The sequence below is a fragment of the Neolamprologus multifasciatus genome, chromosome 11 (genome assembly GCF_963576455.1).
Source record: "Neolamprologus multifasciatus chromosome 11, fNeoMul1.2, whole genome shotgun sequence".
Classification (NCBI taxonomy): domain Eukaryota; kingdom Metazoa; phylum Chordata; class Actinopteri; order Cichliformes; family Cichlidae; genus Neolamprologus; species Neolamprologus multifasciatus.
This window is the reverse complement of record NC_140449.1, coordinates 9,706,876-9,719,272: the sequence shown is the minus strand read 5'-3', so window position 1 is coordinate 9,719,272 and position 12,397 is coordinate 9,706,876. Positions and strand designations below refer to the sequence as shown.

The 12,397-nt window shown below is 37.7% G+C and overlaps 1 protein-coding gene and 1 pseudogene across 1 annotated transcript; both read right to left on the bottom strand.

Moving 5' to 3' along the window:
• Positions 1–1,174: 1,174 nt before the first annotated feature.
• LOC146507821 (uncharacterized) lies at positions 1,175–5,987 on the bottom strand (the record flags this gene model as incomplete). Its single annotated transcript, XM_085178053.1, has 10 exons — positions 1,175–1,663; positions 1,901–2,434; positions 2,657–3,190; positions 3,430–3,772; positions 3,817–3,975; positions 4,202–4,528; positions 4,573–4,718; positions 4,941–5,283; positions 5,328–5,473; positions 5,698–5,987. Coding segments are annotated over 10 exons (2,994 nt in total), but the record flags the coding sequence as incomplete, so codon positions are not given.
• A 1,615-nt stretch (positions 5,988–7,602) lies between these two features.
• Positions 7,603–12,290, bottom strand: LOC146507820 (uncharacterized; annotated as a pseudogene).
• Positions 12,291–12,397: the final 107 nt, after the last annotated feature.

Genomic DNA, 12,397 nt, shown 5'->3' with positions numbered 1-12,397 from the left:
ACAGAATGGTGGTTCTCTAAGGATTGATTGATTGACTGATGGGTAGGGATGGGTATTGATAAGATTTTCACGATTCCGATTCCATTTTCGATTCTGTTTAACGATTCGATTCTTTATCGATTCTCTTATCGATTCTTTTTAAAAAAGGAGAACACTAAGGTCTAATAGCTTAGAACTTTGTTTTATATCTTCTCTTTGAACAAGATAGAAATTTAGGAGTAACATGGCCTTACAAACCCAACAGTGAGATCTTAAGAGATCCACAGCCTACGGCTCTTCAATGGGGTGTCACAGGGTCCCCAGGAAAAAAAATTGTAAATGTAAAATAATAAAATAAATATTCTTCTGTAGCAATAACAAAGTATAACATCAATTATTCTGTAGCTATTACACAAGAATATCCAGTAATGTCCCTGCCTACAATTAAACACATTCACTTACCGAAAATCATCTGCTGTGGCAAATGGGTGCAAACCTTTGACCACAAACTTAGTCACTGCTCGGTGACATTCGTCTATCCTAGCCTGAAAGGAGACGCTAACGGTAGACTGCAGTGAGAACTGCCAGCATCTGAGCCAGACTCTGTCTCTCTCATCATGGTCATCTAAATGCACAGTAATGGCAGGTTTTGTAATAAGGCAGATCGCGCTAACATAATCTGCACTGTTAGTTGATTATTTACCTGCCGCATTAACGGGAGAGGACGTGCAAACGTTACCGCTGCTGCTGGGTTGAGATTCACGAGTCCGGAGCGGAATTAAAAACACGACATTCATTTAAGGTTATCGCGTGTTTTGTGAGCAAATGCTTTTGTATATTTGTAGTGTTTCCTCCCTTAAATGAAATATCTACTTTGCAAGTATTGCAAGTTGCCCTGTTGTCATCCATTCTCGTAAAGCAAAACCAAACTTTTGAGCGTTTGAGCCGCTTAGGTGCCGTGTTTCCTGCCAGGTAAATGACGCTCCGCAACGTGGTGACGTCATTTGGGGTTACTGGAATTGATAAGGGAATCGTTTGCAAAAATGGCAAACAATTCCAAGGAATTGAAACACTGGGAACCGGTTCTCAACAAGAACCGGTTTTCGATACCCATCCCTACTGATGGGTAGAGCAAAGGATTCTAACCTTTCAACTATGTCTCTGCAACTGAAACGAATGACTCTTCAAACGTGTGCTTCACCAATATTTATTTGGAGTTTAAACATGTGCACGGAAAAGAAACAGAAAGTGTAATATGTTTTGTAAAATATTACATGTGATACAACAGATAAAGGCAAAATTTATTTATGAGGTAATATATGAATGGAAGCATTCAGTAAAAAGTGATTGATCAGAATAGAATTTCCCTGCAGTGGGTCGTGAACAGTAGGGGGTATAAAAAAGAGTCACTAAAAAGTTGCAAAAAACTTGAACTAAATGACCCTTATTGTTACACACCTACTTTAAAAGTTAAGGAATACTACAAGACTAAATAATTTTGTTTAGACGCATCTACACTTTAGATTCATTGTAAGAATCGAGTTGTGTACCATCAACTTCCACCTCACAAAGTGTCAGGTATTCTGTTCTCCAAGGAATGACAATGTTTATGTAGCGACCTTCCATTCCATTGCATGCAAAGGTTTGTGATGCCCCAGCAGCGATAGTTGAGATTACAGCACATCTGAAAACAAATGACAAGAAAAAAGATTAACAAGTAACATAAGACTAATGTAAAACAAAAATTTGTCTAAATGTCCCTCTCAGATAGTTAAGATGCTGTTCGAAACTGTATGGTGGACTTAATTCTAAAAAAGGAGGTAGAAGTAGAACTTTTTAAAAAAAACATAATTAATGATTGCCACATATATGACTGTTATGACAAAGTTTCAATCAAGTATAAGATAAATAGCTCATTTACCTGGGATTCGCATTGCCATTGTCATTAAGTGAATTTCCAATGCGGATCTCAGCTCCATTGATCCTCTCAGGGCAACAGTCTTGTCTGTTGGTGATAGTCACAGTGTTGATTTTATATGTCTTCAAAAGGTCAAGTCTCCACCATGGATTCAAGTTTTTTTTTGTACAGGCACAGGATCCCTGGTTGAAGTTGCTGGCACGATTCCCATCAATGGCATTTTCGGGTTTGGCATTCCCATACGTTGAAGACTGAGCCACTTGTCCTAGTCTGGCAACATTAGTCTCTGAAAAGTTGCAAATATTAGCAATAATATGATAAGAAGAACTCCAAAAACCCATTATGTGTTCATTAAACGTGGAACACACGAGAAGAATTGGACAAGATTTACCTGAAAGTGTACCATCAACTTCCACCTCACAAAGTGTCAGGTATTCTGTTCTCCCAGGAATAACGATGTTTATGTAGCGACCTTCCATTCCATTGCATGCAAAGGTTTGTGATGCCCCAGCAGCGATAGATGAGATTACAGCACATCTGAAAACAAATGACAACAAGTAACATAAGATTAATCTAAAATAAAGGTTTGTATAAATGTTATTTTCAGATAATCAAGGTGCTGCTCTTAATTGCCTGATGAACTTAACTCTAAAAAAAGAGGTAGAAGTAGAAATCTTTTACAAACAAAATTAATGATTGCCACATATATGACGGTTATGAAAAAATTTCAATCAAGTATAAGATAAATAGCTCATTTACCTGGGATTCACATTGCCATTGTCATTAAGTGAATTTCCAATGCGGATCTCAGCTCCATTGATCCTCTCAGGGCAACAGTCTTGTCTGTTGGTGATAGTCACAGAGTTGATTTTATATGTCTTCAAAAGGTCAAGTCTCCACCATGGATTCAAGTTTTTTTTTGTACAGGCACAGGATCCCTGGTTGAAGTTGCTGGCACGATTCCCATCAATGGCATTTTCGGGTTTGGCATTCCCATACGTTGAAGACTGAGCCACTTGTCCAAGTCTGGCAACATTAGTCTCTGAAAAGTTGCAAATATTAGCAATAATATGATAAGAAGAACTCAAAAAACCCATTATGTGTTCATTAAACGTGGAACACACGAGAAGAATTGGACAAGATTTACCTGAAAGTGTACCATCAACTTCCACCTCACAAAGTGTCAGGTATTCTGTTCTCCCAGGAATAACGATGTTTATGTAGCGACCTTCCATTCCATTGCATGCAAAGGTTTGTGATGCCCCAGCAGCGATAGATGAGATTACAGCACATCTAAAAACAAATGACAAGGAAAAAGATTAACAAGTAACATAAGACTAATGTAAAACAAAAATTTGTATAAATGTCCCTCTCAGAAAGTTAAGATGCTGCTCGAAATTGTATGGTGGACTTAACTCTAAAAAAGGAGGTAGAAGGAGAATTTTTTTTAAAAAAAACATAATTAATTATTGCCACATATATGACTGTTACATCAAAGTTTCAATTAAGTATAAGATAAATAGCTCATTTACCTGGGATTCACATTGCCATTGTCATTAAGTGAATTTCCAATGCGGATCTCAGCTCCATTGATCCTCTCAGGGCAACAGTCTTGTCTGTTGGTGATAGTCACAGAGTTGATTTTATATGTCTTCAAAAGGTCAAGTCTCCACCATGGATTCAAGTCATAGTTTGTATGGGCACAGGATTCCTGGTTGAAGTTGCTGGCACGATTCCCATCAATGGCATTTTCGGGTTTGGCATTCCCATACGTTGAAGACTGAGCCACTTGTCCAAGTCTGGCAACATTAGTCTCTGAAAAGTTGCAAATATTAGCAATAATATGATAAGAAAAACTCCAAAACCCATTATATGTTCATTTAACCCGGAACACACGAGAAGAATTGGACAAGATTTACCTGAAAGTGTACCATCAACTTCCACCTCACAAAGTGTCAGGTATTTTGTTCTCCCAGGAATAACGATGTTTATGTAGCGACCTTCCATTCCATTGCATGCAAAGGTTTGTGATGCCCCAGCAGCGATAGATGAGATTACAGCACATCTGAAAACAAATGACAACAAGTAACATAAGTTTCATCTAAAATAAAAGTTTGTATAAATGTCAATTTCAGATAATTAAGGTGCTGCTCTTTATTGCCTGATGAACTTAACTCTAAAAACCGAGGTAGAAGTAGAAATCTTTTACAAACAAAATTAATGATTGCCACATATATGACGGTTATGAAAAAATTTGAATCAAGTAAAAGATAAATAGCTCATTTACCTGGGATTAGCAGTTGCCATTGTCATTAAGTGAATTTCCAATGCGGATCTCAGCTCCATTGATCCTCTCAGGGCAACAGTCTTGTCTGTTGGTGATAGTCACAGAGTTGATTTTATATGTCTTCAAAAGGTCAAGTCTCCACCATGGATTCAAGTTGTTGTTTGTACAGGCACAGGATCCCTGGTTGAAGTTGCTGGCACGATTCCCATCAATGGCATTTTCAGGTTTGGCATTCCCATACGTTGAAGACTGAGCCACTTGTCCAAGTCTGGCAACATTAGTCTCTGAAAAGTTGCAAATATTAGCAATAATATGATAAGAAAAACTCCAAAACCCATTATATGTTCATTTAACCCGGAACACACGAGAAGAATTGGACAAGATTTACCTGAAAGTGTACCATCAACTTCCACCTCACAAAGTGTCAGGTATTTTGTTCTCCCAGGAATAACGATGTTTATGTAGCGACCTTCCATTCCATTGCATGCAAAGGTTTGTGATGCCCCAGCAGCGATAGATGAGATTACAGCACATCTGAAAACAAATGACAACAAGTAACATAAGTTTCATCTAAAATAAAAGTTTGTATAAATGTCAATTTCAGATAATTAAGGTGCTGCTCTTTATTGCCTGATGAACTTAACTCTAAAAACAGAGGTAGAAGTAGAAATCTTTTACAAACAAAATTAATGATTGCCACATATATGACGGTTATGAAAAAATTTGAATCAAGTAAAAGATAAATAGCTCATTTACCTGGGATTAGCGTTGCCATTGTCATTAAGTGAATTTCCAATGCGGATCTCAGCTCCATTGATCCTCTCAGGGCAACAGTCTTGTCTGTTGGTGATAGTCACAGAGTTGATTTTATATGTCTTCAAAAGGTCAAGTCTCCACCATGGATTCAAGTTGTTGTTTGTACAGGCACAGGATCCCTGGTTGAAGTTGCTGGCACGATTCCCATCAATGGCATTTTCAGGTTTGGCATTCCCATACGTTGAAGACTGAGCCACTTGTCCAAGTCTGGCAACATTAGTCTCTGAAAAGTTGCAAATATTAGCAATAATATGATAAGAAAAACTCCAAAACCCATTATATGTTCATTTAACCCGGAACACACGAGAAGAATTGGACAAGATTTACCTGAAAGTGTACCATCAACTTCCACCTCACAAAGTGTCAGGTATTTTGTTCTCCCAGGAATAACGATGTTTATGTAGCGACCTTCCATTCCATTGCATGCAAAGGTTTGTGATGCCCCAGCAGCGATAGATGAGATTACAGCACATCTGAAAACAAATGACAACAAGTAACATAAGTTTCATCTAAAATAAAAGTTTGTATAAATGTCAATTTCAGATAATCAAGGTGCTGCTCTTAATTGCCTGATGAACTTAACTCTAAAAAAACAGAGGTAGAAGTAGAAATCTTTTACAAACAAAATTAATGATTGCCACATATATGACGGTTATGAAAAAATTTGAATCAAGTAAAAGATAAATAGCTCATTTACCTGGGATTAGCGTTGCCATTGTCATTAAGTGAATTTCCAATGCGGATCTCAGCTCCATTGATCCTCTCAGGGCAACAGTCTTGTCTGTTGGTGATAGTCACAGAGTTGATTTTATATGTCTTCAAAAGGTCAAGTCTCCACCATGGATTCAAGTCATAGTTTGTATGGGCACAGGATCCCTGGTTGAAGTTGCTGGCACGATTCCCATCAATGGCATTTTCGGGTTTGGCATTCCCATACGTTGAAGACTGAGCCACTTGTCCAAGTCTGGCAACATTCGTCTCTGAAAAGTTGCAAATATTAGCAATAATATGATAAGAAAAACTCCAAAACCCATTATGTGTTCATTTAACCCAGAACACACGAGAAGAATTGGACAAGAGTTACCTGAAAGTGTACCATCAACTTCCACCTCACAAAGTGTCAGGTATTCTGTTCTTCCAGGAATAACGATGTTTATGTAGCGACCTTCCATTCCATTGCATGCAAAGGTTTGTGATGCCCCAGCAGCGATAGATGAGATTACAGCACATCTGGAAACAAATGACAACAAGTAACATCAGTTTCATCTAAAATAAAAGTTTGTATAAATGTCATTTTCAGATAATAAAGTTGCTGCTCTTAATTGCCTGATGAACTTAACTCTAAAAAAAAGAGGTAGAAGTAGAAATCTTTTACAAACAAAATTAATGATTGCCACATATATGACGGTTATGAAAAAATTTGAATCAAGTATAAGATAAATAGCTCATTTACCTGGGATTCACATTGCCATTGTCATTAAGTGAATTTCCAATGCGGATCTCAGCTCCATTGATCCTCTCAGGGCAACAGTCTTGACTGTTGGTGATAGTCACAGTGTTGATTTTATATGTCTTCAAAAGGTCAAGTCTCCACCATGGATTCAAGTTGTTGTTTGTACAGGCACAGGATCCCTGGTTGAAGTTGCTGGCACGGTTCCCATCAATGGCATTTTCGGGTTTGGCATTCCCATACGTTGAAGACTGAGCCACTTGTCCAAGTCTGGCAACATTCGTCTCTGAAAAGTTGTAAATATTAACAATAATATGATAAGAAGAACTCCAAAAACCATTTTGTATTCATTAAACGTGGAACACACAAGAAGAATTGGACAAGATTTACCTGAAAGTGCACCATCAACTTCCACCTCACAAAGTGTCAGGTATTCTGTTCTTCCAGGAATAACGATGTTTATGTAGCGACCTTCCATTCCATTGCATGCAAAGGTTTGTGATGCCCCAGCAGCGATAGATGAGATTACAGCACATCTGAAAACAAATGACAACAAGTAACATAAGTTTCATCTAAAATAAAAGTTTGTATAAATGTCAATTTCAGATAATTAAGGAGCTGCTCTTAATTGCCTGATGAACTTAACTCTAAAAAAAGAGGTAGAAGTAGAAATCTTTTACAAACAAAATTAATGATTGCCACATATATGACGGTTATGAAAAAATTTGAATCAAGTATAAGATAAATAGCTCATTTACCTGGGATTCGCGTTGCCATTGTCATTAAGTGAATTTCCAATGCGGATCTCAGCTCCATTGATCCTCTCAGGGCAACAGTCTTGTCTGTTGGTGATAGTCACAGAGTTGATTTTATATGTCTTCAAAAGGTCAAGTCTCCACCATGGATTCAAGTCATAGTTTGTATGGGCACAGGATTCCTGGTTGAAGTTGCTGGCACGATTCCCATCAATGGCATTTTCGGGTTTGGCATTCCCATACGTTGAAGACTGAGCCACTTGTCCAAGTCTGGCAACATTAGTCTCTGAAAAGTTGCAAATATTAGCAATAATATGATAAGAAAAACTCCAAAACCCATTATGTGTTCATTTAACCCAGAACACACGAGAAGAATTGGACAAGATTTACCTGAAAGTGTACCATCAACTTCCACCTCACAAAGTGTCATGTATTCTGTTCTTCCAGGAATAACGATGTTTATGTAGCGACCTTCCATTCCATTGCATGCAAAGGTTTGTGATGCCCCAGCAGCGATAGATGAGATTACAGCACATCTGAAAACAAATGACAAGAAAAAAGATTAACAAGTAACATAAGACTAATGTAACACAAAAATTTCTCTAAATGTCCCTCTCAGAAAGTTAAGATGCTGCTCGAAATTGTATGGTGGACTTAATTCTAAAAAAGGAGGTAGAAGTAGATTTTTTAAAAAAAAACATAATTAATGATTGCCACATATATGACTGTTATGACAAAGTTTCAATCAAGTATAAGATAAATAGCTCATTTACCTGGGATTCACATTGCCATTGTCATTAAGTGAATTTCCAATGCGGATCTCAGCTCCATTGATCCTCTCAGGGCAACAGTCTTGTCTGTTGGTGATAATCACAGAGTTGATTTTATATGTCTTCAAAAGGTCAAGTCTCCACCATGGATTCAAGTCATAGTTTGTATGGGCACAGGATCCCTGGTTGAAGTTGCTGGCACGATTCCCATCAATGGCATTTTCGGGTTTGGCATTCCCATACGTTGAAGACTGAGCCACTTGTCCAAGTCTGGCAACATTCGTCTCTGAAAAGTTGTAAATATTAACAATAATATGATAAGAAGAACTCCAAAAACCATTTTGTATTCATTAAACGTGGAACACACAAGAAGAATTGGACAAGATTTACCTGAAAGTGTACCATCAACTTCCACCTCACAAAGTGTCAGGTATTCTGTTCTTCCAGGAATAACGATGTTTATGTAGCGACCTTCCATTCCATTGCATGCAAAGGTTTGTGATGCCCCAGCAGCGATAGATGAGATTACAGCACATCTGAAAACAAATGACAAGAAAAAAGATTAACAAGTAACATAAGACTAATGTAAAACAAAAATTTGTCTAAATGTCCCTCTCAGAAAGTTAAGATGCTGCTCGAAATTGTATGGTGGACTTAACTCTAAAAAAGGAGGTAGAAGTAGATTTTTTTAAAAAAAGCGTAATTAATGATTGCCACATATATGACTGTTATGACAAAGTTTCAATCAAGTATAAGATAAATAGCTCATTTACCTGGGATTCACATTGCCATTGTCATTAAGTGAATTTCCAATGCGGATCTCAGCTCCATTGATCCTCTCAGGGCAACAGTCTTGTCTGTTGGTGATAGTCACAGTGTTGATTTTATATGTCTTCAAAAGGTCAAGTCTCCACCATGGATTCAAGTTGTTGTTTGTACAGGCACAGGATCCCTGGTTGAAGTTGCTGGCACGATTCCCATCAATGGCATTTTCGGGTTTGGCATTCCCATACGTTGAAGACTGAGCCACTTGTCCAAGTCTGGCAACATTAGTCTCTGAAAAGTTGCAAATATTAGCAATAATATGATAAGAAAAACTCCAAAACCCATTATGTGTTCATTTAACCCAGAACACACGAGAAGAATTGGACAAGATTTACCTGAAAGTGTACCATCAACTTCCACCTCACAAAGTGTCAGGTATTCTGTTCTTCCAGGAATAACAATGTTTATGTAGCGACCTTCCATTCCATTGCATGCAAAGGTTTGTGATGCCCCAGCAGCGATAGATGAGATTACAGCACATCTGAAAACAAATGACAAGAAAAAAGATTAACAAGTAACATAAGACTAATGTAAAACAAAAATTTCTCTAAATGTCCCTCTCAGAAAGTTAAGATGCTGCTCGAAATTGTATGGTGGACTTAACTCTAAAAAAGGAGGTAGAAGTAGATTTTTAAAAAAAAAGCGTAATTAATGATTGCCACATATATGACTGTTATGACAAAGTTTCAATCAAGTATAAGATAAATAGCTCATTTACCTGGGATTCACATTGCCATTGTCATTAAGTGAATTTCCAATGCGGATCTCAGCTCCATTGATCCTCTCAGGGCAACAGTCTTGTCTGTTGGTGATAGTCACAGATGTTGATTTTATATGTCTTCAAAAGGTCAAGTCTCCACCATGGATTCAAGTTAGTTGTTTGTACAGGCACAGGATTCCCTGGTTGAAGTTGCTGGCACGATTCCCATCAATGGCATTTTCGGGTTTGGCATTCCCATACGTTGAAGACTGAGCCACTTGTCCAAGTCTGGCAACATTCGTCTCTGAAAAGTTGCAAATATTAGCAATAATATGATAAGAAGAACTCCAAAAACCATTTTGTATTCATTAAACGTGGAACACACAAGAAGAATTGGACAAGATTTACCTGAAAGTGTACCATCAACTTCCACCTCACAAAGTGTCAGGTATTCTGTTCTTCCAGGAATAACGATGTTTATGTAGCGACCTTCCATTCCATTGCATGCAAAGGTTTGTGATGCCCCAGCAGCGATAGATGAGATTACAGCACATCTGAAAACAAATGACAACAAGTAACATAAGTTTCATCTAAAATAAAAGTTTGTATAAATGTCATTTTCATATAATCAAGGTGCTGCTCTTAATTGCCTGATGAACTTAACTCTAAAAAAAGAGTTAGAAGTAGAAATCTTTTACAAACAAAATTAATGATTGCCACATATATGACGGTTATGAAAAAATTTGAATCAAGTAAAAGATAAATAGCTCATTTACCTTGGATTCACATTGCCATTGTCATTAAGTGAATTTCCAATGCAGATCTCAGCTCCATTGATCCTCTCAGGGCAACAGTCTTGTCTGTTGGTGATAGTCACAGTGTTGATTTTATATGTCTTCAAAAGGTCAAGTCTCCACCATGGATTCAAGTCATAGTTTGTATGGGCACAGGATTCCTGGTTGAAGTTGCTCGCACGATTCCCATCAATGGCATTTTCGGGTTTGGCATTCCCATACGTTGAAGACTGAGCCACTTGTCCAAGTCTGGCAACATTAGTCTCTGAAAAGTTGCAAATATTAGCAATAATATGATAAGAAAAACTCCAAAACCCATTATGTGTTCATTTAACCCAGAACACACGAGAAGAATTGGACAAGATTTACCTGAAAGTGTACCATCAACTTCCACCTCACAAAGTGTCAGGTATTCTGTTCTTCCAGGAATAACGATGTTTATGTAGCGACCTTCAATTCCATTGCATGCAAAGGTTTGTGATGCCCCAGCAGCGATAGATGAGATTACAGCACATCTGAAAACAAATGACAAGAAAAAAGATTAACAAGTAACATAAGACTAATGTAAAACAAAAATTTCTCTAAATGTCCCTCTCAGAAAGTTAAGATGCTGCTCGAAATTGTATGGTGGACTTAACTCTAAAAAAGGAGGTAGAAGTAGATTTTTTAAAAAAAAGCGTAATTAATGATTGCCACATATATGACTGTTATGACAAAGTTTCAATCAAGTATAAGATAAATAGCTCATTTACCTGGGATTCACATTGCCATTGTCATTAAGTGAATTTCCAATGCGGATCTCAGCTCCATTGATCCTCTCAGGGCAACAGTCTTGTCTGTTGGTGATAGTCACAGTGTTGATTTTATATGTCTTCAAAAGGTCAAGTCTCCACCATGGATTCAAGTTGTTGTTTGTACAGGCACAGGATCCCTGGTTGAAGTTGCTGGCACGATTCCCATCAATGGCATTTTCGGGTTTGGCATTCCCATACGTTGAAGACTGAGCCACTTGTCCAAGTCTGGCAACATTCGTCTCTGAAAAGTTGCAAATATTAGCAATAATATGATAAGAAAAACTCCAAAACCCATTATGTGTTCATTTAACCCAGAACACACGAGAAGAATTGGACAAGATTTACCTGAAAGTGTACCATCAACTTCCACCTCACAAAGTGTCAGGTATTCTGTTCTTCCAGGAATAACAATGTTTATGTAGCGACCTTCCATTCCATTGCATGCAAAGGTTTGTGATGCCCCAGCAGCGATAGATGAGATTACAGCACATCTGAAAACAAATGACAAGAAAAAAGATTAACAAGTAACATAAGACTAATGTAAAACAAAAATTTGTCTAAATGTCCCTCTCAGAAAGTTAAGATGCTGCTCGAAATTGTATGGTGGACTTAACTCTAAAAAAGGAGGTAGAAGTAGATTTTTAAAAAAAAACGTAATTAATGATTGCCACATATATGACTGTTATGACAAAGTTTCAATCAAGTATAAGATAAATAGCTCATTTACCTGGGATTCACATTGCCATTGTCATTAAGTGAATTTCCAATGCGGATCTCAGCTCCATTGATCCTCTCAGGGCAACAGTCTTGTCTGTTGGTGATAGTCACAGTGTTGATTTTATATGTCTTCAAAAGGTCAAGTCTCCACCATGGATTCAAGTTGTTGTTTGTACAGGCACAGGATCCCTGGTTGAAGTTGCTGGCACGATTCCCATCAATGGCATTTTCGGGTTTGGCATTCCCATACGTTGAAGACTGAGCCACTTGTCCAAGTCTGGCAACATTCGTCTCTGAAAAGTTGTAAATATTAACAATAATATGATAAGAAGAACTCCAAAAACCATTTTGTATTCATTAAACGTGGAACACACAAGAAGAATTGGACAAGATTTACCTGAAAGTGTACCATCAACTTCCACCTCACAAAGTGTCAGGTATTCTGTTCTTCCAGGAATAACGATGTTTATGTAGCGACCTTCCATTCCATTGCATGCAAAGGTTTGTGATGCCCCAGCAGCGATAGATGAGATTACAGCACATCTGAAAACAAATGACAAGAAAAAAGATTAACAAGTAACATAAGACTAAT